Genomic DNA, 27,532 nt, shown 5'->3' on the forward strand with positions numbered 1-27,532 from the left:
AGGGTGTCCTAATAAACTAGTTTCTATAACCTAGCTGGCTACAGGGTGTCCCAATAAATTAGTTTCTAAAACCTAGCTGGATACAGGGTGTCCCAATAAATTAGTTTCTATAACCTAGCTGGCTACAGGGTGTCCCAATAAACTAGTTTCTATAACCTAGCTGGATACAGGGTGTCCCAATAAACTAGTTTCTATAACCTAGCTGGCTACAGGGCGTCCCAATAAACTAGTTTCTATAACCTAGCTGGGTACAGGGTGTCCCATATAAACATGTAAATTAATTAATGCATTCTTCGTCATCTTTGTTCCGCGTGACACAGATTTTGTACACACAATTCCCAGCTTAAACATTTAACACTAATAACTGCTATTATTGGGATTTACAAAATATGGTCTACCATTTTTCCACCTTTAAAATTGGCGGAGATATCTAGAAACTTGTAAAGATTCCAATTTATCAAATTTATCATTTCTTTGTAATTAATTCATTTAATATCGGAAATGAAAAACTATTTTCAAGTCTATTATTTCTGATGTTTTTTGGGACACCCTGCTTGTATTTCAGAAAAAATTTGTAAAAATCCAATACTTAATAATAATAAATATGGAAGGTAATTTATAAAACCATGCCATATCTAAAGCTAAAATTTTTAGAACAACTTGTAAAATGAGGTTTTAAATTTATTAGTTTTCACTTAAGGAAACTTAAATTCATTAGTTTTCACTTGTAAATTTAAATTTAAAGGACATTCCTAATTGTCCGATTGTCTGCGATTGGAAATTTAGATACTTGAGATTTTAATATCTGCACACAGAACCAGAATTCAGATTTATTTTAACTCTGCACACTGAACCAGAATTCAGATTTATTTTCAACTCTGCACACTGAACCAGAATTCAGATTTATTTTCAACTCTGAACACTGAACCAGAATTCAGATTTATTTTCAACTCTGCACACGAACCAGAATTCAGATTTATTTTCAACTCTGCACACTGAACCAGAACTATTTTATTTTCTGGACATCACATCGTTAAGATTTTCATATCTGTAATCTGTAATCTGTAATCTGAATCAGAATTAAGATTTTATTTCTGCACACCGAAACAGAGTTGAAATTTTATTTTCTGAGCAGTAAAAGAATTCAGATTTTGAATTCTGTACGCTGATTCTGAATTAAGATTTTGAATTCTGTACGCTGATTCAGAGTTAAGATTTTAAATTCTGTACGCTGATTCAGAGTTAAGATTTTGATTTCTGTACGCTGATTCAGAGTTAATATTTTGAATTTTGTACGCTGATTCAGAGTTAAGATTTTGAATTCTGTACGCTGATTCAGAGTAAAGATTTTGAATTCTGTACGCTGATTCAGAATTAAGATTTTGAATTCAGTACGCTGATTCAGAGTTAAGATTTTGAATTCAGTGCGCTGATTCAGAGTTAAGATTTTGAATTAATCGAGATGATTTTTTTGGGGGCTGAAATTTTCAACCTTAAAGAAAAGTTTTGATATTTGATTATATTTCTAAAAGACATAAAATAAGATCTCGACGTATTCAAAAAATGGAAAACTTCTTGCTAAATCAAGATATTTTTTAAAATCCACGGAAATGTAAACTTTTGTAACCTGGTTCAAGTAAACCGTCACTTTTAATCACGTTTGTCCATTAAACATTGTTTTATTGATTGTTAGCTTAAACTAAAATATAATTAAAATATAACTCGGCCACAAAAATCTTGATGAGTGATTAATAACAAACGGAAAAAATTGTATTTAAAAAATGTGATTTTGAACAGTTCTGTACAGTTCCGTATAGTTCTGTACAGTTCCGTACAGTTCCGTACAGTTCTGTACAGTTCCGTACAGTTCTGTACAGTTCTGTACAGTTCTGTACAGTTCTGTACAGTTCTGTACAAACTGGAAAGAATTCTTAAGAGATGTTATCTGTTTTATAACCAGAGTATAACTGAGGAGTGAGGAATGAGGAATCGTCTATAGTGAAAGCTGGTATTAGTTCAATTCTAGGAGTAAATAAAATATTTTACAATCATAGAGATAACAAATTAAAAATTCTAGTCATAATTCTCTATCCACCTTCATATTTCCTTATTTTTTTTTGGTTAAAAAAACTGGGCGAGATGCGTTGGGTTTCTTATATTTAAATTCAATCTTCAATTAAATTCAGTCTATACTTCAAACAATCTCAAAACTTACGGAATTGCCTTTCATATTTTTTTATTAAAAACGCATTTGCCAACATAAAGTATGAAAAATAGGTTAAATTGTGATCAAAAGTCACCGCTAGCGAGGATATAGACCGAACTGTTAAATCCGCTTGGGCCCAAGTTTTTCTCAAGATCTAGTAAATGTACCGTTATTTTCTCAAGATCTAGTAAATGTACCGTTATTTTCTCAAGATCTAGTAAATGTACCGTTATTTTCTCAAGATCTAGTAAATGTACCGTTATTTTTTTGTTGCTCTTCGAACCAACTTATTTTCCTAATTTAGCGTTTTTATCTCTGACCATGGACCATCCCATAACTTAGAATATTTCGTTAGTTAGTAAAACATTTATTTTTTAACCAAAATATCTTGCTGTTAACCCGAATATCTCTTTGTTAACCCAAATATATCTCTGTTAACCCGAATATCTCTTTGTTAACCCAAATATATCTATGTTAACTAAATTATCTTTTTGATAATCCAAATATCTCATTGTAAAACAAAATATCCCTCTGCTAACAAAAATATCTCTTATTAACCAAAAAATATCTCTTATTAACCAAAAAATATCTCTATTCATCCAAAAAATATCTCCGATAACTAAAATATCTTCTAGATAACCTATATATCTCTTTGTAAACCAAAACATCTCTCTGTTAACCCAACTATATTTCTGTTAACTAAAATATCTTTTTGTTTACCCAAATATCTCTTTGTAAACCAAAATATCTCTCTGTTAACTAAAATATCTCTGTTAACAAAAATATCTCTTTGATAACCAAAAAAATCTCTGTTAATCCAAAAATTATCTCCGATAAACAAAATATCTCTTTGTTAACCAAAACATCTAACTGTTAATTCAAAAAATATCTCTGTTAACCAGTGTCTCCCCAACCTATAGTACTGATGAGGACATCATAGAAATGTCGAAATATATTTACTGAAGAAGTGGTCTCCGTCGTTTATTTCTAATCTGATTTGGTTCAACCTTCCCCAAAATATACCTGGAAATCAGAAAATTCTCAGTTAACCAAAATATCAATTTCTAAACCAAAGCATCAAATTGTTAACCCATAATTGTTAATATCTAATTGAGACTAATGTCCTAAATATCAATTTGCGAACCGGAGTATCTGCTATCTAAAATATCGAATGTTAACCAAAGTATTTTTTTGTTACCAAACATATTCGTAAAGATAGTATAAATTTGTCAACATAATTTTGTGAACTCAAGAACTACCATCATAGTAATCCTACACTTCTTGGTATAAACGAATTATTAATAACTTTAGCAAAGTATGAATTTGTATACTGTATAGATAAAGGTATCAATATTTATCAAAAATATCTCTTCATTACCGTTTTTATAAATATTTGACTTTATTGGCTTAATCAATTGTATGATTGTACAATGTTCAAGTTTTTAAATTAAGACACCATTTTCCTTTAAATTATACTAAAATTAATTATGTGATAACCCCCCGTGGACCAGAGGCCGAATTTTAAGAATTTAAGCCTTGGCTTAAATCTAAGCAACGGCTTAAATTCCTTAAATATGGTAAGTTCCACTTAAAATTGTATTTAATGTTTCATGATTTACTCCGGCGCTCAATTGAAACCGGTTTTTAGGGGATTTGAGACGTGGCTCAAATTCATAAAGTTGGGACTCAGTGTAAACCTTTGATAGGTTTAAATTGTATTTCAGTTCCTGTCAACAAAACGTTCAAATGTTCCCTAAACGTTTATTTTTGAATGACTCCTAAAAACATGACTGATTTTCTAACTGGAATAGTAAAATAAATTGACAACCAAAATAAGGAGCTCCGGGCAAATCTACTTTTTCTGAAGTACAACGTTAGTAATTAAATTTCATGTTTATGTATTTTAAAAATGAAGGAAATAAATAAATAAAAAATAAATACAAGATAATTTTTTTTATTATAGAAAAAAAATATAAATATATATAATCTACAAAAAATAAAACACTGATAATTAAATACAGCCTTGAACAAACATCTTTTCTCTTATAAAAAGTACTTATAATTAAGATGTTTTAAAAAACATCTAATAAAATAAGGCATAATGAAAAAACTTTATAACAAAATGGTGCCATAAATACTATATATATCACATTCGTCTAATCTTGGGAGCTTTTCTGTATGAATTTTAGGCTGACTTATTAATCATCTTTTCCTGGTAAAATAAGATGAACAATCACAGATAAAAAGGTCATGACCGTAATTTATCATGAACATTGAGTATAAGTGGTCACCGTGCTCCCTATTCGTTGCGTGACCGTTCTACAGGATTGCTTTGACCGTTGGCTGTGTTCCCGCCGTCCCTTGAGATTAACCCGGGCAACATCCTCCATATCGTGGCCGAACATATCGTACTCGTTCATGTGCAGGAATGGAGATTCGAACAAATCCTCGAAATTAATATCCTGGGCAAACTGAAAGTTTCCCCCCGCAGCATCATGATGCATTTTATGGTTTCCAAAATGGGATTTAAAATGACCCTCCATATCACCGAAATCTTTGAAAAGATCGTCAAAATCCTTAAAAAGGTCCTGAAAGTTGAAGTTTCCTGGTTTAAAACCACTATCTTTGTTAAACGAACTATGTCCCATTTGATCGTATTGGGATCGTTTTACAGGATCTCTCAGGACCTCGTAGGCCTCGGCAATCTCTAGAAACCTCTGCTCAGCCTCAGGTTCATCACTTTTATCTGGATGGTATTTTAGCGCAAGTTTTCTGAACGCTTTTTTAATATCTCTCGCTGACGCACCTTTCTTTAGGCCCAGTGATTTATAATAGTCTTTCTGTGACATCACTAGTGTTATATTTATAATTCCATAAATACAAGATGTCACAAGTATGCTGCTTAGGTTCATTTTTAACCTTGTTTAACTTAGATCAGCAGATATCAAGGCAGAAGACTGCCAGGACTAGGACACAGGAAACAGAGCTAAGCACTATTGAATGAAAATGGTCTGCTTCTGTCTAACATTCAGAGAGGGAGACTGCAACAAATATCTAATAAAAAAAATTATACAAAAATTTGAATTTTTAAAAAGATTTTAGTAATTTTTTTGAAAACTGCAAAGTTGACGAAAAAATAAATAATTTGTATTAAAGTTGCAACTTGTCTCTACAAAACATTCCGTCTGGTGCTAAGAGTATTTGGACCAATCAGAACTCGCCCAATCATTTTCTAACCAATTAGGTTCCGACTAGTATATCTACTGGGCTTACATTGCGTCAATTGTTACGCACCTATTCCTCACGAAAATGCTCGAAAATTTTTAGCTCAATGTACAATATTTCATCAGAATATCAAGACAAAAGGACAATACTTGATTTTATCATGCAGTAAGACAATTTCACGCCCAGTGAACACAAGATATCCGTATAACCTTGAAAAATATACAATTTAGGAAGGACGACCTTTTAAGAAAATAGAAACAATAAGATGTTAGTTGAAAGAGAACTTATGTGCTCTATTTGCTTGATTGTTTTATTTAATGCCATCTAGCCGTACCTAAAGGTAAAGCATTTTTAAAGGTAAAGCATAATTATTGAATTAATTTTCTAACAAAAAGGATTATATATCACGTGTATGATCATAATATCTTTTTTATATGATCGTTACTAATTAAATTATGATAATCATGATAATCATTATTATTATTATTATCATTATTATTATTATTATTATTATTATTATTATTATTATTATTATTATTATTATTATTATTATTATTATTATTATCAAATTTATCATTATTATCATTATAACATTTCCCTGAGGTTTTTGTAACTATTTATTTCACTTCAAGAAAACCAAAATCCTGAGACGACATTTTAGAACTAAATACAGAAATTTAATTTGAATTTGATGCTTTTTCTTTTTAGGTTAAGAAGACAGCCATTGAGAGGAGATTTCTAGACCTTTTTGTCTCGAAACCACCTAGCCATGATCACTCATTAAGCAATCATGGATCATTCTAGAGACTGATGCAAAATGAAAAGTTTACCACAGGCAGCCGTAGTACATTTGAATTTCCGAGCCGGGTCAACCTTTCCAGTCCCAGTTTGTACTGTATCGCCCGGACATTGGGTGAATAAAGCAGACACGTACACTCAATAGGACTAGCCGTTGCAACAAGGTTGACGAGGTCAGTCTTTAGGTTGAATTTACTTTTACTGAGAGTTCAGAGGTGCGTGTTACATAAACAGAATTCTCCAATGTTTAAAATGGTGGTATTGGAATAAATAAAAAGCTGTAAATTGAACATTTTTTAAAATATTTATTTTAACATTTTTGGTTTTAGTAAAATAAACAGTTTATGAAAACAAATAATAATGTAGTCTTAGTTAAATTAGAAATACAGGAAATAAATGTATTTTATATCTGTAAAATCAATATTTTTTATCACATAAAAATCATGTCAATGGCTTTATATATATGATTTTTTATGAAAATTATTAGCAAAAACACACTATTGCCAGGGGTATTTGGTACGAGTTTGATAACTATTTCATATTTATAACATTATTATTATTTTTTTCATTGAGGGCCAAAATCTCCAAAATTATGAAATATCAACTATATACGAATGCATCGAATTGAATTCGACATTTATAGGTTGTAATATTGGAATATTAGATTTTAATTTTAAATAAGTTATTTACGATCTGAGTGGAATAATGCAACTATGTGAATTTATATGAACGCTATAGCTCTCCATTAGCAGCATTAAAAAACGAATTCAGTTCGGGATCAGATCAGTCTATATATACCGATCCTTTAATTTTTGGCGAACCTTCCCTTTAAGCACATAATTACTTTATAGCTTTATGCAATATGAAGCACTGTAAATTAGTGATGGTAATGCATGAATGCCCTGCGTTCAAGATTAACAATATCCACAAATAAAATCCTGTAGTTGAAAGGTGTTAAAATTCAAACTTTTATTTGGATCAAACAGAATTCTTAGTTAGAAATAAACATTAGGTTGAACAAATATATGGATTAGAAAATATGAGTTTGTGGCAAAACCTCGTTTGACAAACAGACTTGTTCTTTAGAATATCTTTAAAAAGTCGATAATTACATATTATAAAGAGGTAAAGCATGGTATAGAGAGAGAAGGATATGTGTTGCAAACATTAAATTCTTGTGTTTGCTTTCATTCAAAAACTAATCCAGTCAATTATAGCAAGATTAAACTAATACACTTGTTAGCTATAGATCATTTTCAAATTTATCAATCAAACAAACATTTTGTTTCATTATTTCTCATTGATAGAATTAAATCACCATGTATACGGGCCTTTTAACTGTATTTAAAAAAAAGCTGGGTTCTTTGACAGAAAATATCAGTTTGACTCTGGCCCTAGAGGCGGCGATAAGATAGGCCTTGTTGTGTTCTATAAATATATAAACATTAGGGTATTTTAAGTGTATTCTCAAAAAGATAAAACAATCTCTTTAAAAGGCCCGTCAAAAAAAGAAATTTTTATATGCTAAATAAATCATAATCATTTTATAAAAAAAGTTATATTTATTTGATACATTTTCAGTAACATTTTAATTCAAATCTGTTTTAAGGAAGTGCACCGCGACAAAAAGGGTTTAAAAACTAATTAAGATCCTGCATTAAAATTCGGTAAAACTTTACTTAAAAACCCAATTTCACCCATTAAAAGAAGAATTTTTGTACTTATAAAATACTTTTTTTGAGACCCTAATAACTCTGGAATAAGAGGACAACTATTAGACTCAGGTTATATCTTAAAATAGTTCAATGAACTTGAGAAACAGCATTTGTGCAGTGTAAACAGACCCATTTTACTTAACAAGTGATTTGATAATTTACTATTAAGACTATTTGCTCTGGAGCAACATCAAATACACTGAATTGTTGATTTCTTTAATGTCGTCTTCCTATTCCACAGTTTTCTTGTTCTTACTGTATGTATTTTCAGTATTCAAGTTTATATGATTTGTTTTATTTTTGATTTTGATATTAAAATATTCCGATATACAACATGTACTTCGTTACAGTTAATTTTACGTTGCATAATTTTTGTAGAAACAACATTTAGCTTTCATGTATTAGTTTTAGTAACATTTTCTCAGTAGCTTTGACTTTTAATTATTACAGTAATAACCCCCCCCCCCCCTCACCATAACTAGGCGTTCACTTAATCAACCTATCTGTGGCGGTCCCTCCTGTAAATATGTTACCAATTAAACAATGGCAAATAAGCCAATAAAAGAGGATTTTGTTAAATCTCAAATGATCAACATTGTTAAAATAATGTTCATCTTCTTCTGAATTCTTCCAGAAATCCTCATTTTCGTTTCTTCTTCCAATCTGTCTTGGGGAATCGTCCTCTATATTTCCTTTCTTCAGATTAGAATCTTCTTCAGAAGATCTAAATTTTTTACAATAAAATTATGTTTTAAGATTACTATTAGTTACTTTATTATCTACTAGCGCGCTTGGGAACCCCAGCTTTGTCCTGAAACTAAGTTTTCTTTATAAAAGTCAACCTAATCAACTTATAATCTTAAAACCAAGTTAAGAACATTCCTGTGGTTCTACCGAAATTCCTAATCAAAATTGGAGGCAAGACGGTCAAGGGGTTCATGAGTTATGATCGGACATTCAAACGGACATAAAATCAAATAGCTGTCTCATTTCGCTAATTGATAGGGAGCTGGTTCGAACCACGGGAATGTTCTTATAGCTTGGTTTAAAATATCTATGTTTAAAATTTATACAGAAAGTTTAGTTTCCATGCTAGGCTGGGTTCCCGAACTAGTAGTTTAATATCAATGTTATTTTATAATTACTGATTCTAATCTTTTAAAAATTTGTTAATTTAATAAAAATTCTAATGATAAAATAATTTACCTTTCCTGGGTTGTTTGTACAGAGTTCTGCTTTTTTAAACCTGTTTTATAACATCTGGAAACATAAAAAGGGTTTTTATATTTAAAAAAATTAAAAATATATTTCTATTTTTATGGTACAGAATGTGTCCCAAAAAGATATAAATGCGTAACACTTTTGATCTTAAGAGTTCAATTCAACAGATTTATAGCATTTTGTGGCTTTTTAAAGCTGTTTACTTGAGATAATTATTCTATATTACAGAATGCTATTTTTTCAATTTATAACTAATTCCGCTCTAAATGCTTCTTGAAGAGCTAAATTTTACAAAGTTTCCTGTTTCTCAGGCCAAAATTAATTAGTAGCTGAACAAAGTAGACTAAGTTGAGCCACTTTTCTTTTGTATTCCGGCTCAAATTCAAAGAATGTGGTTCAACTTAGTCTACTTGGTTCAACCACTTTTCGCCATTCATTAAATATTGAATCTGGTGTCACTTAAGTTAACGTAGAAATTATAACTGGTTGCACATTTTTATAAGAAGAGCTCAGTTGTGCGTAGTTGAACCTACAGGGTTACTCACCAAGAATGACACGGTAATGACGACCTCTAACTCTTTGAATATGAAAGCTTGAAGGATGAATTTGATATTCCGTCCGTAAATTTGTTCAATGGTATACATATTAAATGATATGACAAAGAAAGAAACAAGTTTAAAAACTATGAATGTTAAAAAATGACTAAATAAAAATTCCGTACAGTCGTCACTGAAGTCATCCTTTGAGGGTTACCCTGTACTTCCCGGTTTCTGGGACACCCTGCATTTACTTACGTGGCACTCATATGCGCTAGATTCTTTCCACTCACATCCTGGGGGCTAAACAGTTAAAATTTAATGTAGATGTACTTCTAAGCGACCCTCAATATATAGAGTGGCATGTCCGATTCAAAACAGAATCCTTCGTTAATTTCTTATCATGTTATTCTTCGTACAAGTGAATTGCGGATTTACACAGCAGAGACGATGATGAATATTAATAGAATTTTGATTTGTTTAAAGAGAGAAAATCAACAATATCTTCCACATAATTAATCCATTAGGAGTTAAATGGGTACCTTACCTTGTGAATCGGTTTGTAACTACTAAAACTGAGGGTCAGTTATATTTAGCCGAAAAATACATAATAATTGTGTAGATTACATTTCTACTTCAAAGAAAATATTTAAAGTAGATAATAGAGCTAATTATCAGATAAATGTTGACTGATTTTTATTTTATTTTACCTTATACAATAGTTATCAGCCTGTAGAACTGATAAATCCATAATATCAGCCATCTGTGGAAACATAAAAAATTATTATCAGCGCTACATACTAAATGAGTTTTTAAATAAATTTAAATCTATATTTGTAGCAAATTGAATAGGGTTCATGTTCATTACATTTCTGAAATACTGCTTTGATCCCTAACAAACATTTTTAAATTACAAGTTTACTATAGTTGTTATTTGACAACTTCTCTTTGTGTCTCTGCTGTTAAAAATATTGTTAAAAGGAATCAAATTAAAAAAGAAAGTTAAGTCTATATTGTATTGATATTTACGACGACGACTGCAGTTCACCTGATCCTGGAGCACAGCAAAATGACAGGTGCAGGGAATATGGTTCCTGTTCAGAAAATACAATTTTTATTTTAATTCAAAATATCTGCAGGTCACAGATTACTCCGTCTGGTTGGTACAACGCAAGATTATAATGCAAGGTGTAGGCACCTTTTGTACTGCAGTGTAATGTCTCTGGGCGGTAAAGTAAACACAAGATAAATGTCACAGCCTGACATGAGATCCATCTTGCACATAAAAAATCAATGAAATATTCTGCTCATAGGAAACTATTATGTGAATTATCAAAATTATCAAAATTTAATGCTTTAAACCTCCTCCGATACTAAACGAACACTGATGCCATCTATTCTTGTTTACAAATTCCGCCCAGAGAGAACTGGTTTCAATATGTACGCAGAGTATACGCAACTACAATTAACTTTCCTTGCATTATAACCTTGTTACAGCATGACTAAGGATGTTGGTTAATTTTGTTTAATGTGTTACGTGTATCATAACCTTTCAGAGTAAATTACTTCTGCAAACATCCCCATCGATTCTTTAAGTTCTTATTGATTTTTACATTTTAGAATCAGTTTATAATTTTTCTTCAAATTTTCGTACTGAGCATTAATGGATTCTATTTTAATGGCTAAGCTAGATATACACAGTGAGAACCAGAGAACAGGGCTCAGGGAAATAAAAAACTAAAGTTATGATATTGTGATAAAGTGATTGCCGCAGCTAAAAAGTCCTGAATACAAAAAATCTCTATATCATACAAGAAAGAAAAATAATTGTAAGTTAATGTTTAATACCTGGATAAGTAAATAGATTTGAGTCCATATGTCACAAACTTCTCAATCTTTAAAAAGATAATTATCAAAATCTTTATTGCCGTAGCTAGATATATTTTGTCAACTTACTAGGATTTTGTACTACATTATAGATTTGGGCACTACGATGGCACTACGCTTAGAACCAATGTTACATAATGCCTTTTTGTCTTGTTTCATAAGCAGTAAACACATCGTAATCATTTTCTTAATTGAATACAATTTATTTAAAAATGTTTGATTCCCAATTTAATCATGATTGTAATTTATAAGTTTTTTTTTAAGTTTAAATAATTTTGACTGGAATTATTTTTTTAAACTTTCTAAATAGAACTAATTTATAGATTTTTCAAATTTATTTTTATTTTTTGTTGTTTACCTGAAGATCAGGGGATAAGGAGAGTATATGATTCCCGGTCAAATTCAGATGATGAACCTTAGTTGTAAACAAAATTTAATTTTAATAGTTCTAATCTTTAAAATCTAAAATTTAGATATATTTTTGATCCCTGTAAAAACTGTTTCGTCCCACTTAAATCCACTTTTTGTCACAAGGAAAAAAAACCGAGCAAGAAATATTTCTACTTGAAGGAAACGTTGTTATTTTTGTGGATGTGGATTTTATGGGTTTTTTGTGCATTTGGCAATTTTTTTATGAGTTCAGGAAATAAAAAAGTAAAATTAATGAATTACATTATTACATTTACAATTTATTTATGTTTGTACATTTTACAGTTTTAGATTTTTAATATAATAAATTTTAATTATTTTGAATTTATATTAACCTGAGATCCTGTGGCCAGTGATGTGTCTGCGATCTAATTATGCAAAATTGCAAATTTATCACAAAAGCTAGATTTTATTTTATAAAATTTCTGATGTACTTTTAGGTGACTCCTCAAATAGAATGTACCATCAAAGAGTTATCATTATTTAATGGACTAAATCCTTTTTTTAATTTCCTGATGAAATTTATGACTCAAAAGTTTACCATTTGTTGATGACACATTTAATTTTGTTGACAGTCCTATGTATTTAAAAAAAATTATTGAGCAAATTTGTCCCTGGTCGATTTTGCTGTTGAATAGGTTAACCTTTACAGGAAACCTTTATACTTAGATTTAAAAAAAATAAATACATGAAATTAAAATAAATATTTTTTAAGCAAAGGATTGAAAAGATACAAGAAGGTTTTCCTGTGAAACATTTAAAATGCCGGACCAAGCACCTTCGGCCACCAATCCCAAATCTGAGTTGTCTATGGTCAACACTCTGAAATAGATATTATATAAATAGAAGGATTCCCTGTGATTAACACACTTTTGAGTACCTGCAGTTTGTGAGTCCTCTAAAAGTATGGGGTTTTGTGGTCCGCAGATTAAAAAAGTCCAACTTCAGCTGATCAACAGATTCCAAACCATTAAAAGCATCCTAACAAATCTTTTCTTAAACAATATTTTTCCACTAAAAATTAACCCTAAATTATTAAATTATGGATCGTTAAAGGTACTGTTAAAGTAATTTTTAGTGATCCTATTTTTTCTTTCTTTCTCTGAGCAAAAATAATAAAGATTTCTTCTGAGTTGTTTCTCAGGCAAATGTTTTAGGGCAAACTATGCATGAATACTAAATAAATTATAATTACGTTGACAGTACATTTAAAAGGGGCTGTACGCGTATTTTAAATTGACCTTTCATTTGAAGAAAACATCCGTGATTTACAACGGCACCCTTAAAACCTTTGACTGATCATTGAGGATAGAGATGTCAGTGCATATCTCTTAAATTCTCGGTCAAAAGCCGAAAAAGTTGAGTGTACACTAGTGTTAATTGTGAACTCAACACGGATGACATCACATTTATTCCTGGACAATCTAAAATATTCTACAGTGTCTTTCTGCTGAATTGGGAATTCCTTTTGTCTGTAGTGTACATAAATCAAATTATATTCGCAAACGTAGTTTTATTTATGGGTTGCATTAATTTAATTAATTAAATGGACTGTCCACGTAATTCTTAATGACATTATTAAAAAGGTTATATGCCTGATTCACAACTCTAAATGAAGGGTGACTTATAAATACGTTAACAGTCCCTTTATAACCTGATGTAACTGCTTTACTGTCGAGGATACAAGCAGGAATTTGACATACTTGAGTCCAGCAAATGCATAGCTTTCAATCGTCTAGATTAATTAAATTTCAATTCAACCAATCTTAAAACAGAGTCAATTTTTAGCATTATGATAGCATGTTTAGACATAAATTAGGATTTCTGTGATTCTAATAAAATTTGGTTTTGTTATCCTAATAACACATTTCTTTAATCATTGATAGAACCAAGGGTGTAATTCAAGGAAAGTTAATTGCTGTCGCGTATACTCTGCGTACATATTGAAACCAGTTCTCTCTGGGCGGAGTTTGTAAACAAGAATAGATGCATCAGTGTTCGTTTAGTATACGAGGTTAAAAGCATTAAATTTTGATAATTTTGATAATTCACATAATAGTTTCCTATGATCAGAATATTTCATTGATTTTTTATGTAAAAGATGGATCCCATGTCAGGCTTCGACATCCGTCTTGTGTTTACATTAGCGCCCAGAGACAGTAAACTGCAGTACAAAAGATGCGTACACTTCTGAAATAACTTTCCTTGCATTACATCCTTGGATAGAACTATCTTTGATGACATATTATGCACTGTCGTTGATAACAATTGTTTTCATCATTAAAAATACTAACTTCGTTGATTGCACGTTATTGAATATAATTTCATATAATTTATAGAACTGTCGTTGATAAAAATTGTTTTAGATAAATACTTTTGTTGATTACATATTATCGATTAACTGTTTAAGATTGTTGTTGATAAAAATTTTTACATAATTATTTTCGTTGATTAAATATTACGGATTATTTGTATAGTAGTTTTGGTTATATATTTGTTGATTTCATATTATTGATTGCCTTTAACGGATTGTCGTTGATTGGTTATTGTCGCTGATTACATATTATTGATTACTTTTTAGAATTGTCTTTGATAACAATTATTTACATCAAACTAATGGCGTTCATTACACATTATTGATTGCCTTAAATGATTGTCGTTGATTGGTTATTGTCGCTGATTTCATATTAAATTGTTTACTTTTTAAAATTGTCTTTGATAACAATTGTTTACAAAAAACTAATGTTGTTAATTACATTACTTTTTAGGATGTCGTTGATAACAATAATTTATTTAATTGACAGCAACATTTTATGATCAATACTGTAGTAAATTACATATATATCGATTAGCTTTAATGAATTGTCGTTGATTTGGTTAATTACATATGTATTATTGATTACCTTTATAGGATTGTCGTTGATTACTAGAATCTCTATATGCTCGGTACCAGCGAAAGCATATCCAGAAATACTCTTAATTCTAGAAAAAATATATTTCTGTTTAAAAAGTAATTTATTGTGAAGAATGAAAAAATATAAATACAAGGTAAAATTATCAATGAGAACTATCTATGTAAACAGTTCTACAAAAATATAAATACAAGGTAAAATTATCAATGAGAACTATCTCTGTAAACAGTTCTATAAAAATATATCTTGCTTGTAGAAGGAAAAAAGATGATATTTATCTGCTAATTAAGCTAATTCTTTCAAATCTGTTTTTGGCAAATAAAACCATTATTTTTTTGCTTACTTATTGTATCCGAGGTAGATGTGGGTCACGTTGCGGATTCCTGAAGGAAAACAAATAATATTTGTCCAGAGCTGGGAACTTTAGAATGGATAACCTTTAATACTGACTGCTTAATCCAATATCCACTGTGGAAACTTTTAATTTTAGTCCTCAATACACTCCTTTTCTCTTTTCCATTGATGCGCGTCAGTAGTTATCTGACGAGGCATCATGACAAGACATAAACTCGAGATTATGTTAGTCTAGAGATTAGCAAAAAGAGAGGATTAATAATTAATTAAGCATTAATCCTGATATCCACCACTCTAAAGTTCCCAGCTCAGAACTTTTAAATTGTTAGTCTTATCGGAAACACTAATATGTCTTTGTATTTTTTCTTCTTTGTATGTCTCTAAAAGTCGGACCAATCAGAATTTACCAAAATATGGTCTTGGATAAGTGTAATTAATTAATTAATTGATAAAAATGAAAAGTTTCCGCTTTTGTAATAAAGTTCAGGCAATGTAGAAAAGTGCTATACTAGAGTAAGAACTATGGAATAGGAAGACGGCATTAACACAATTTTTGTGTATTTGTGTTTTTTTACAAATAGTTTTACAAGTAACTATTTAAACTATTTTGAGTCTAAAAGTCGTCTTTTTATTTCAGAGTTTTCTAGTTCTCACTGTACAAAAGTTGTCTAGTTCTCATTGTATAAAAGTTTTCTAGTTCTCACTGTATAAAAGTTTTCTAGTTCTCACTGTATAAAAGTTCTCTAGTTCTCATTGTATAAAAGTTTTCTATTCTCACTGTATAAAAGTTTTCTAGTTCTCACAGTATAAAAGTTTTCTTGTTCTCACTGTATAAAAGTTTTCTAGTTCTCACTGTATAAAAGTTTTCTAGTCCTCACTGTATAAAAGTTTTCTAGTTCTCACTGCATAAAAGTTTTCTAGTTCTTATTGTATAAAAGTTCTCTAGTTCTTATTGTATAAAAGTTCTCTAGTTCTCATTGTATAAAATTTTTCTAGTTCTCATTGTATAAAAGTTCTCTAGTTCTCATTGTATAAAAGTTTTCTAGTTCTCATTGTGGTATCTGGGAACCACAAATACGTGCATTGAACTGGTATCTAAAATCTACACTTAATAAGATTTATACAAGTACTTGAACCTGTTTATATCTATCATGTGTGTAACCTGTTGACGTTGCAGCTCGGGTTGGTCCTATTCCGCGGGCCCAACTCCTCATGCGCTGTCATATATATTTNTTCTCATTGTATAAAAGTTTTCTAGTTCTCATTGTATAAAATTTTTCTAGTCCTCACTGTATAAAAGTTCACCATCAATAAACATGGTCCTTAAAGGTGAAGAAAAAAGCAAAAATAATTTTTTAAATCTTTAAAAAAATGTTTGCCTGCAAACGCGAAACCAGGAATAGTTTCAATAGGATTCCATCTTAGAGATATCTCTTCAACATCATGCAAACCCTAAACAGTAAATAGTAAAGAATTAAACAGATATTAAAGGGACTGTAAGCGAAATCTGACCTAATAGCGACAAAACAACAGGTTACATATTAGCATTGAAAATGAAGATATTTGTTTGTTTTTAATTTTAACATAATGAATAATATTAGCCGTGGTGAAATGCGTTTTTTTGCGCAAATTTCTCAATTTTTTTTTCAAAAACGTTTTTTTAAATTGAGCTCAATAATCTTGACTTTTTTTTTGTTTAAATTTTTTTATTTACCTTAAATGCAAATGGTTCTATATTGAATATCCTGTTGTGGTCCAATGTGATCTTTTTTATCATTTTCAGACCCCGAAATGCCTGAATAAAACACTGTATCGGGCCGATTTAGAAGCTGATAGGGAGATTATAGTAAAAACAGAAAATTTGTTCATCAAACTATAGATATTTAATCTGGTAAAGTAAAGCATTCTAGACATTCTAGCATTAAAGATATACATATCTATGCATTCTAGACATTCTAGCATTATAGATATACATATCTATGCATTCTAGACATTCTTATACTAGACATTCTTAGAGTTAAATCTTTACAACGTGGGAATTTAGTGACGGCTTCTATATCTATTCTTCTATTAATGCTTAAAATCCTGGTTTTACTAAACCCGAGATTACTTTAATACGCATTCGATATCCAAGAAAGAAGTATAAAATTCAACCAATCAGCGTATCATGTTAAGATGTACTCTTTAACCTTTGAAAAACCGTTTGAAAACGTGTTAATTGTGTCATATCAATTGAACTAAACATAGATTAAATAAATGTAAGTTTTGGATTAATGTTTGTTAAGATTAACGTTTTTATGATAGTCCTAGAATGTGATAAAATATTTCTTTTAATAAGTTCATATTAACATGATTAATTTTATATTTGCTTAAATGCTCTAAAAGCCGGCTTGTAAACAGCTGACTTTAATTCAATCGGATATTAGTCCAATCCATATAGCATTGTATCTGTTTTTGTTATTAAACGTAACTTTAATACAGTAGGAGATATCCAAAGAAGAAGATTAAGAAGAAAATCAAAAGTGTGTACATTGGATACTCAGATTAAGCCATCAAGATTAAGGATATCTCATTCTGAAGTTTTCAGCTCTGAGCTGGAAACTTTTGAATGGTGGATATCGGGATTAATGTTACGGAAAAAATCTGAAAATATTTCTTGTGCTGTTGGTTAATTTAAAAAAATATTTTTTTAAAAAACTTTTTAAAACTAGGAAATATTCTTACATTGTATAGACTTTCAAGTATCAAGTGTGTAAAATGCAAGATATAAAATAATTTAAATAATTTGAATTTGAATAGAATTGAATATAGAGTATTGTATAGGGTATGAATTACATGAAACATGTCATGATATATTTACATATTTAGGAAGACGAGTTATCTTCTGGTTTGTTACACTTAGCTCCTGGGTCACATTTGGTATAGAAGAAGGGAACTCGTCCAGGCTTCCAGTGTTACAGAGGACCTAGATATATTACAGTATTACAGAAAACCTAGATATTTTACAATATTACAGATAGATATATTACATACAGATATGTTACATATTACAGATATATGTATTACAGTATTACAGAATACCTAGATATGTTACAGTATAGTTTTTGAATCTCTACATCTTTGCATGGTAATCTTTGACTATTGGATATTAAATGATCAATTTTATTTTCATCAATCAATCAATCTAATCATCAAGCCATCAAATTTATTGTAAATAATCCAGTAATTTTTGACACTATTCTTTAATTATTAATCAATATAATTATAAAAGTTACAATTTAATTATTAACCATAAAAAAACAAAATATATTTAGCACAAAAACAAAATATATTTGGCACAAAAACAAAATATATTTGGCAAAGCAAACAAAATATATTTGGCACAAAAACAAAATATATTTGGCAAAAAAAAAAAAAATATATTTAGCACAAAAACAAAATAAACTATTAATTATAAACAAGCTACAAATAATAACTAGTTATGCACCAGCTTCCTTTTGCCTTTTTTTTTATGAAATTCTAATAATTTCTCCATTGTTTCTAAAGCAACAATTGCTCAAGTCCCTTTTGTTGTGAGTTGAGCGATTATCGTCTTCTTTCTATCCTTTTATTATAAAATGTCTCGACTAACGATTTTTGTAATCTGTAACTGATATTTACCTAAAACATTTTTAGTCCTTTAACAGTAATATCGATTACAAATTTCAAAATTCATGACGACATTTCTTCATTAAAAGAAAGCACAAAGACGACAGTTGTCTGGTCTGTATTATCATGCAGAAATCTGGTGTTGGAACATTACATAAAAGGACATTTCATATGACAATAGGACATTTCATATGACGATAAGCCATACTATATGACGACAGGACATTTCATATGACAATAGGACATTTCATAGGATGATAGGACATTTCATATGACGATAGGACCTTTCATATGAAGATATGACATTTTATATGACGATAGAACATTTCGTAGGATGATAGGACATTTCATATGACGAAAGGACATTCCATATAACGATAGAACATTTCATATGATGATAGGTTATTTCATATGATAATAGGACATTTCATTAATAGGGCATTACACAGAAAGGACATTTCATAGAAAGGAAATTTATCGAAAGGACATTTCATAAAAGGACATTTCATAGAAAGGACATTTCATAGAAAGGACATTTCATAGAAAGGACATTGCATAGAAAGGACATTTCATAGAAAGGACATTTCATAGAAAAGTCATTTCATAGAAAGGTCATTTCATAGAAAGGACATTCTCATAGAAAGGACATTTCATAGAAAGGACATTTCATAGAAAAGTCATTTCATAGAAAGGTCATTTCATAGAAAGGACATTCTATAGAAAGGATATTTCATAGAAAGGACATTTCATAGAAAGGACATTTCATAGAAAGGACATTTTATAGAAAGGACATTTAATAGAAAGGACATTCTATAGAAAGTATATTTCATAGAATAGGACATTTCATAGGAAGGACATTTCATAGAAAGGACATTTCATAAACAAGCCATTTCATACAAAGGACATTTCATAAACAAGACATTTCATAGAAAGGAAATTTCATAGAAAGGACATTTCATAGAAAGGACATTTCATTGACAGAGAAAACCCTTTGATAGAAAATTTCACAGACAGAAAAGAATTTTCTTAATCTTTTTACCTCATATTCTGGGAAGAGTCCTATAGTGAAATCCATGTTTATCAATAAAACAATAAAGACCCGCATTTTTTCTTGAAATTAGTAAAAAGTGGAAAAGATTTTTTTTATTCTTTAGAAAATATATCATATTTTGAATAAGGCCTCTGTGAATCATAAAGTTCAGCTTTATTAGGCAAAATTATATTCTGTCTTTCCTGTCACACTGAAAACTCCGGTTTATTTGAAGTACTGACCCGTATTTTAGGCTGCTAGAGCAAGTTGTGTACAGTATACAGCCTATAGCTTTTAAAACAGCTAGGTTGCAGTACACCAAATGAATTATAGGGAGATTAATATGTACAGTTTATTTTTACCATGGCGGGTTTACGTTTAAAGAGAGAGCGTGCAGAGACCATTATCGTACTATCGTTCTGCAATATATTGGTTATAACTGTGAGGAGTGCAGAAGTAAACAAACGCCACCCAAGCGTGTTTTGCGGCATACGAGCTCCTCTCTTGGTAATCAGAAATAAAAAAGTTAACATTAAACCGCTTATTTCTTAGAAATAACACCATATTGACCTCTGCTGATGGCCTTATGGTGTACAATATTGTTAAAGCTTTCATTATTGCTCCTCAGTTTAAATACGCCACATGCAGCGCTAGAAAAAAAATTATGAATTTTCAGTATGGGAGTAGCAAAGCTGGGTCACTTAGTACAACTTTTAAGTCGTTTTTGATTTGTATGGCATTTATTTGTTGGAAATACAGGTATTACCCTATTGTTCTGTCAATGGTAAAGCTACAAATAAGACATATAAGAGACCTACGACCAAAATCCAAGCAATTCTTCGACTTTCAGATATAAAACCCAGGTTTATTGGGACACCTTGTGTAAAACTGATTGACCCTGCATTTATATATATTTGAAAGTGCAAATATTATCAGGATTATAGGGAGTTACTAAGGAGGGAGGAGGGGGGTTTTCCAGGGGGCAGGGGATAGGGAGTTACTAGGGATGGAGGAGGGGGGGTTTTCCAGGGGGCCAGGATTATAGGGAGTTACTAAGGAGGGAGGAGGGGGGTTTTCCAGGGGGCAGGGGGTAGGGAGTTACTAAGGAAGAAGGAGGGGGATTTTCCAGGGGGCAGGGGTAGGGACTTTCAAGGGAGCGGGGGTGGAAGCAGTTTACAGTGCAGTGCCAAAGTAAACAAAAGAAGAAAAGAGAATGATGACAAGAATATAAAAAATAGAATATTTGTATGGTCTGTACCCAATACCCAATATTTAAAAAGATTAAAATTATAAAAGAAATAAATGTTAAAAAACAGTGCAGTGCCATTTTAAGTAAAGAGGTGGTGGGTCCAAACGACAGTAAAATGGTGAATGAAGTATGAAAGATTAAGAATGAAAAATGAAGAATGAAAAATGAAGAATGAAGAATGAAGAATGAAAAATGAAGAATGAAAGGATGAAGAATGAAGAATGAAGAATGATGAATGAAGAATGAAGAATGAAGAATGAAGAATGAAGAATGAAGAATGGAGAATGAAGAATGAAGAATGAAGAATGAAGAATGAAGAATGAAGAATGAAGAATGAAGAATGAAGAATGAAAAATGAAGAATGAAGAATGAAGAATGAAGAATGAAGAATGAAGAATGGAGAATGAAGAATGAAGAATGAAGAATGAAAGATAAAGAATATAGAATAAAGAATGAATAATAAAGAAAGAAGAATGAAGAATTAAGAATGAAGAATGAAGAATGAAGAATGAAGAATGAAGAATGAAATATGAAGAATGAAGAATGAAAGGTAAAAAATGAAGAATGAAGAATAAAAAATGAATAATAAAGAAAGAAGAATGAAGAATGAAGAAAGAAAGATAAAAAATGAAGAATGAAGAATGAAGAATGAAGAATGTAGAATGAAGAATGAAAGATAAAGAATAAAGAAAGAAGAATAAAGAATGAAGAATGAAGAATGAAGAATGAAGAATGAAAGAATGAAGAATGAAGAATGAAGAATGAAGAATGACGAATGAAGAATGAAGAATGAAGAATGAAGAATGAAGGATGAAGTATGAGGGATGAGTATAGAATGAGAAGGTTACACCGGGTTTTGTATTTCTCCGGGTTCTCTGGAACCCCCCGGAGGAGATTTGATTGTTTCTCTGGGTCTGACGGAACCTTGTGGCGGGCGGGTCGAGGATTCATGTCTCCAGGATTATATATAAAATATACATTCAACTATATACATAGATATTTCATGAAACCAAACTCCGCTACTCCTATTCTCCCTCATGGCGGATCTAACGGATACAAAAAATAAGTGGATCCAACGGATCTCGTGCATAAAGCGGATTCAGTGGATAAAACAGATTTAGCGGATAAAACAGATTTAGCGGATCTAGTGGATTTAGCAAATCCAATGGATTTAGCGAATTCTACAGATCTAGATCGGATCCTGTTGATTCCACTGACTTTTCGGATCCATGGAACTAGCAATTTTAGCTATTATACCAGATCAGTTGGTTTCAGAGGATCCAACGGACCTATAGAGCGGATTCAACGGCCGGGTATAGCAGATGTAGTGGAAAAGCAGCTGTAAAGAATTTAGCGGATAAATTATTAAATTATTTTGAAATTATAGTTATACACTAGCCAAAGTGCCCGGCGTTGCCCATGGAATTAAAAAACTAATCGGAAATAGGAATAATTAGTTTTTTCAGCTATAGCTAACATTTATATCTTTATATAGGAGCAAAGAGGTTTATTAGAGAAATAATAGTTTTGTCAGCTATAGCTAACATTTATATCTTTATATAGAAGCAAAGAGGTTTATTAAAGAAATAATAGTTTTGTCAGCTATAGCTAACATTTATATCTTTATATAGGAGCAAAGAGGTTTATTAAAGAAATAATAGTTTTGTCAGCTATAGCTAACATTTATATCTATATATAGAAGCAAAGAGGTTTATGAAAGAAATAATAGTTTTGTCAGCTATAGCTAACATTTATATCTATATATAGGAGCGAAGAGGTTTATTAAATGGATTACTCTAGCCATGGAGTCCCCGGCGTAGCCCAGGTTTATAATATTAATCATTGTCAATTACTCGCACCCTTTACCTGCGCTTGGTATTAAACCGTTCAAAGTTGTCCACATTGGACATCGATATCAAAGGTTCTTGATATCCTTTAAATCCTGTATATCCCGGTATATCCCTGAATATTCTGATGATATTATAAACTAAGGATAATAAATTGTATAAGACTGACATAACAATTTATAACAGTGTAAAGATTAACTTTACTATGTTCTATATTCATGAATAAATATCTGATTTCAAATAATCATTATTTTTCGTGTCGTTTATCTGTCTGTTTGTATCCAATAAACGTCAAAACGGACAAAATTTTTTTAGGCAACTCACATAGGTGATGGTTATGATGGCCCGGCTGGTTTTAATAATAAAACATTGCCTGGAAAAAATATTTACAACTTATATATATAGAAGAGAGTGTGTCACATTTCTATTTGTTTTTCTCTAACTATATATTATATATCTATCTAACTATGAATTATGTCTATCTAACTATAAATTATATCTATCTAACTATATATTATATATCTATCTAACTATACATCTATCTAACTATTTCTCTATCTAACTATACATTATATATCTATCTAACTATATATTATATATCTATCTAACTATACATCTATCTAACTATTTATCTATCTAACTATATATCTATCTATAACCTTTTATCTATATATCTATCTATCTATCTATATATTTCTCTGTTTCTCTCCTAAGATTGAAATAGTTTGGAAATGAAGACAGAAATTCTAGATTTATGTGTCAACTCCTCCACAGGGGAAAATATTCTTTGTTTATTCTTAGACAGGGGCAAATATTCTTTGCTTATTCTCAGACAGGGGGAAATATTCTTTGCTTATTCTTAGACAGGGGGAAATATTCTTTGTTTATTCTTAGACAGGGGCAAATATTCTTTGCTTATTCTCAGACAGGGGGAAATATTCTTTGTTTATTCTTAGACAGGGGGAACTATTCTTTATTAACTCTTAGACAGGGGGCAATATTCTTTGTTTATTCTTCGACAGGGGAAAATATTCTTTGTTTATTCTCAAACAGGGGGAAATATTTTTTGTTTACTCTTGAACAGGGGGAAATATTCTTTTTTTTAATCTTAGACAGGGGAAAATATTCTTTTTTTAATCTTAGACAGGGGGAAATATTCTTTTTTTTTAAGCTTAGTCAGGGATAAATATTCTTTTTCTTAAATCTTAGACAGGGGGAAAATATTATTTTTTAAATCTTAGACATGGGGAAATATTTTTATTATTTAATCTTAGACAGGGGGAAATATTCTTTTTTTTAATCTTAGACAAGGGAAAATATTCTTTTTTATCTTAGACAGGGGGAAATATTCTTTTTTTGATCTTAGACAGGGGGAAATATTCTTTTTTTACTCTTAGTCAAGGGGGATATATTCTCTTTTCATTCTTAGACAGTGGGAAATATTCTTTGTTTATTCTTAGACAGTGGGAAATATTCTTTATTTATTCTTAGACAGGGGGAAATATTCTTTACTTATTCTTAGACAAGAGGAAATATTCTTTACTTATTCTTAGACAGAGGGAAATATTCTTTACTTATTCTTAGACAGGGGGAAATATTCTTTACTTATTCTTAGACAGGGGGAAATACTCTTTGTTTATTCTTAGACAGGGGAAAATATTCTTTACTTATTCTTTGACAGGGGGAAATATTCTTTACTTATTCTTAGACAGGTGGAAATATTCTTTACTTATTCTAAGACAGGGGCAAATATTCTTTGTTTATTCTCAAACAGGGGGAAATATTCTTTGTTTATTCTTAGACAGGGGGAAATATTCTTTGTTTATTTTTAGACAGGGGGAAATATTCTTTGTTTATTCTCAGACACGGGGAAAAATATTCTTTGTTTATTCTTAGACAGGGGGAAATATTCTTTGTTTATTCTCAGACAGGGGGAAATATAAAATCTATTTTTACCTTAAAAGTTTTTTTTATTTTTTTTATTATCCGGTCAGTGTTTCGTAAAATCTAAAATGTTTCATAACTTTTATATTATTTGAGATACAGATCTAAAACTTTTTATTCCATTGATAATGTAGGGGAAACCATGTGCCACATTTTAGTATTTCCCAAATATATTTTTTTATTTTATACATCTCTCCGATGTACCGTTAGTTTTTTTCTATGCTATATTCGAATTCAGATCCCCCAGACTTTTAAGGGTTAAATGAAATCAAAAGTGCGTTTTTTAAAAACCAAACACCCCCCCCCACAACACCCCCGCCTTTCCAGTTTTCTTTGTTCTTTTCCTATCTTCATTATTTAACTCTGTTCGAGGACTTCACGTCATCTTGTCTTCTGGTCCCTTCCCCTCATCAATCATTTCTTCAAGAACATTTTTATATTTTATTATAATTTCTTTTTACAACATTTCTTTTTTTTCCTTTTTCTCTTTTTCTGCTCGTGGCGTAGTTTCTCTCCTGGTTTTTATTTTATTTTTGTCTTTTTCCTATTTTATGATTGTTTTTTTACAATATTTCTCTCTTTGTTTTATGTCTCTTTAAAAGTGTTTTTTTTCCCTTTCTATTTTTCTTATTTTTCAGCCTTTTTCCCATCGTTTTATCTACACTATCTTAATATCCTTTACTTCTTTAAAATTCTTGTATTTTTTTATTCTCGTTTTTCTTTCAAATATTTATTTATTTAAAAATAATTTTAATCTATTCTTGACTTTTTTTAAGTCCCACATCATTAATATATTTTTCATATTCTAGTTTAAAATTCTTTCTTACTTACTTTTATTTTATTATTTTCTCTTAGACTTCACTTCCTTAATAGCTTTTGTCATTCTTTCCTTTTTTCAGTTCTTTCTTTTCTTATTTTCCCCCCTTTTATCGTCTTTTAGTAACCTGTCTATAATGCTTTGTTACTTCAACATTACTCATTTTCGGTCATTTTTGTCCTTTCTGTCCTTTCTGTCCTTTCTGTCCTTTCTGTCCTTTCTGTCCTTTCTGTTTTTTCTGTCCTTTCTGTCCTTTCTGTCCTTTCTGTCCTTTCTGTCCTTTCGGTCCTTTTTGTCCTTTCTGTCCTTTCTGGTCCTTTCAGTCCTTTCTGTCCCTGGACTAACCCTGTATATAAATAGATTAGGGTGTGTATATCTTTACTCCACATAATGTTTACTTGGAGTAAATGAAGAAAAATCTGTTCCATTTTCTGGTCTTGTAGATTTAAAAACGTTTTTTATGGATTCTCATATAACACAGCTACTCTCTACCATTGTCGTTCAATTTGTTAAGTGTTGTCTGAATCTTACACAAACTTTTAGAAACTTTTATAGAAATATTTTTCACAAGAGAACAAAAGGTTTTCAAAATAAACATGGAGGGGAAGGGAGACACAATCACATCCCATATTTAACATAAATACCAAAAATCATAAAAAAAAATTTACATTCAGTATTTGTTTAGTACACCTAAGTACAGTTATAAATATGATTAATATGTGGGGGGGCATGTAAAAAGGGGGGATAGTCCCCTAGTTTCCCTATTCTGCAGAATTCCCACATAAATGGTATGCGCTCAACCATCAATGTCTACTTCTAAGTTATGAAAAGCCTGAAAGTCCAACGGAAAATATTGAAAGTCGATGAAAACTATCCCACGCTATAAATGTACACTGCATGTATATGTATATACCTGTATCTGAAATATTAAAAGTTAAAAACAACTTTAAGTATACATTTAATCCTATTTAGGACTTTATATCAAAATAAAAGTAAAAATTTTATGACATTCATCCAATTCATCGTATAATTTTGACACAGTTTTATATCAATTTCTCGAGACAGGAACATCAGATAGATGTCTGATATGTATCGTTCAACGCCTGATATTCTCAGGTTTTATCCTATACCCCCTTTGATTTTTCCTTTACAGTCCCTTTAAGAAAATAATATTAGCAGATTTTTTTTGCAAAAAAATATTGCATAGGACGGGATTTCAAACTTAGAGTTCTAAAGTTGTTAAAAATGAGTTGGCCTTGAAAAATTGTAAACAATTATACAATTTGAACATTTATCAATAACCAGAATTGCGCCTTCATTTTTAAACTCCTATGGCATTATGAGGTAGGGGGGAGGGAGGGACGCGGCCCCCGCGAGGCAAACTAGCGTTAAATTATCGACATTGCTAGCTTAGGTGTTTTCAAGCCAATTTGAAAATAAAAACTTAACCTCGAGACACAAAATGATTTTACACTCTCCGTAGGGACATTTCTTGCAATTCTGCGGGTATTTTATTGCCAATTTATCCGGACCAATGAGAGATCAGGATTCCTGTCACGTGATATCTCCAGCCAATGGGAAAGTTTGATGAAGTGAACCATGAAGAAATGTTTCGAGGATTTATGTTTTCCCCGTGAAATATTCATGATATAAGAATGAGGTGTGAGAGAGGGGAGGTGGGGGGGATATTACGAACGAGGGGAGGGGTGGGGGA

General features: G+C 30.6%; 2 protein-coding genes across 2 annotated transcripts; both read right to left on the reverse strand.

Moving 5' to 3' along the window:
- Window positions 1-4,460: 4,460 nt before the first annotated feature.
- On the reverse strand, window positions 4,461-5,220 carry LOC111703381 (dnaJ homolog subfamily B member 9). Its single transcript, XM_023475305.1, has one exon. The coding sequence runs from the start codon at window positions 5,116-5,118 to the stop codon at window positions 4,471-4,473; it is 648 nt and encodes a 215-aa protein (XP_023331073.1). The 5' UTR covers window positions 5,119-5,220; the 3' UTR covers window positions 4,461-4,470.
- Window positions 5,221-7,992: 2,772 nt separating this feature from the next.
- On the reverse strand, window positions 7,993-18,311 carry LOC111703389 (leucine-rich repeats and immunoglobulin-like domains protein 3). Its single transcript, XM_023475317.1, has 17 exons — window positions 18,144-18,311; window positions 16,998-17,078; window positions 16,663-16,735; window positions 15,273-15,312; window positions 14,921-14,999; window positions 13,672-13,752; window positions 12,898-12,998; window positions 12,764-12,839; window positions 12,632-12,661; window positions 12,353-12,385; window positions 11,947-12,003; window positions 11,550-11,596; window positions 10,750-10,795; window positions 10,412-10,464; window positions 9,960-10,004; window positions 9,151-9,204; window positions 7,993-8,668 (listed from the first exon to the last, which is right to left on the reverse strand). Exons 2-17 carry the CDS (start codon window positions 17,058-17,060, stop codon window positions 8,431-8,433), a joined length of 1,116 nt encoding a protein of 371 aa, XP_023331085.1. The 5' UTR covers window positions 17,061-17,078; window positions 18,144-18,311; the 3' UTR covers window positions 7,993-8,430.
- Window positions 18,312-27,532: the final 9,221 nt, after the last annotated feature.

The sequence above is a fragment of the Eurytemora carolleeae genome, unplaced genomic scaffold, assembly GCF_000591075.1.
Source record: "Eurytemora carolleeae unplaced genomic scaffold, Eaff_2.0 scaffold539, whole genome shotgun sequence".
NCBI classification, from domain to species: domain Eukaryota; kingdom Metazoa; phylum Arthropoda; class Copepoda; order Calanoida; family Temoridae; genus Eurytemora; species Eurytemora carolleeae.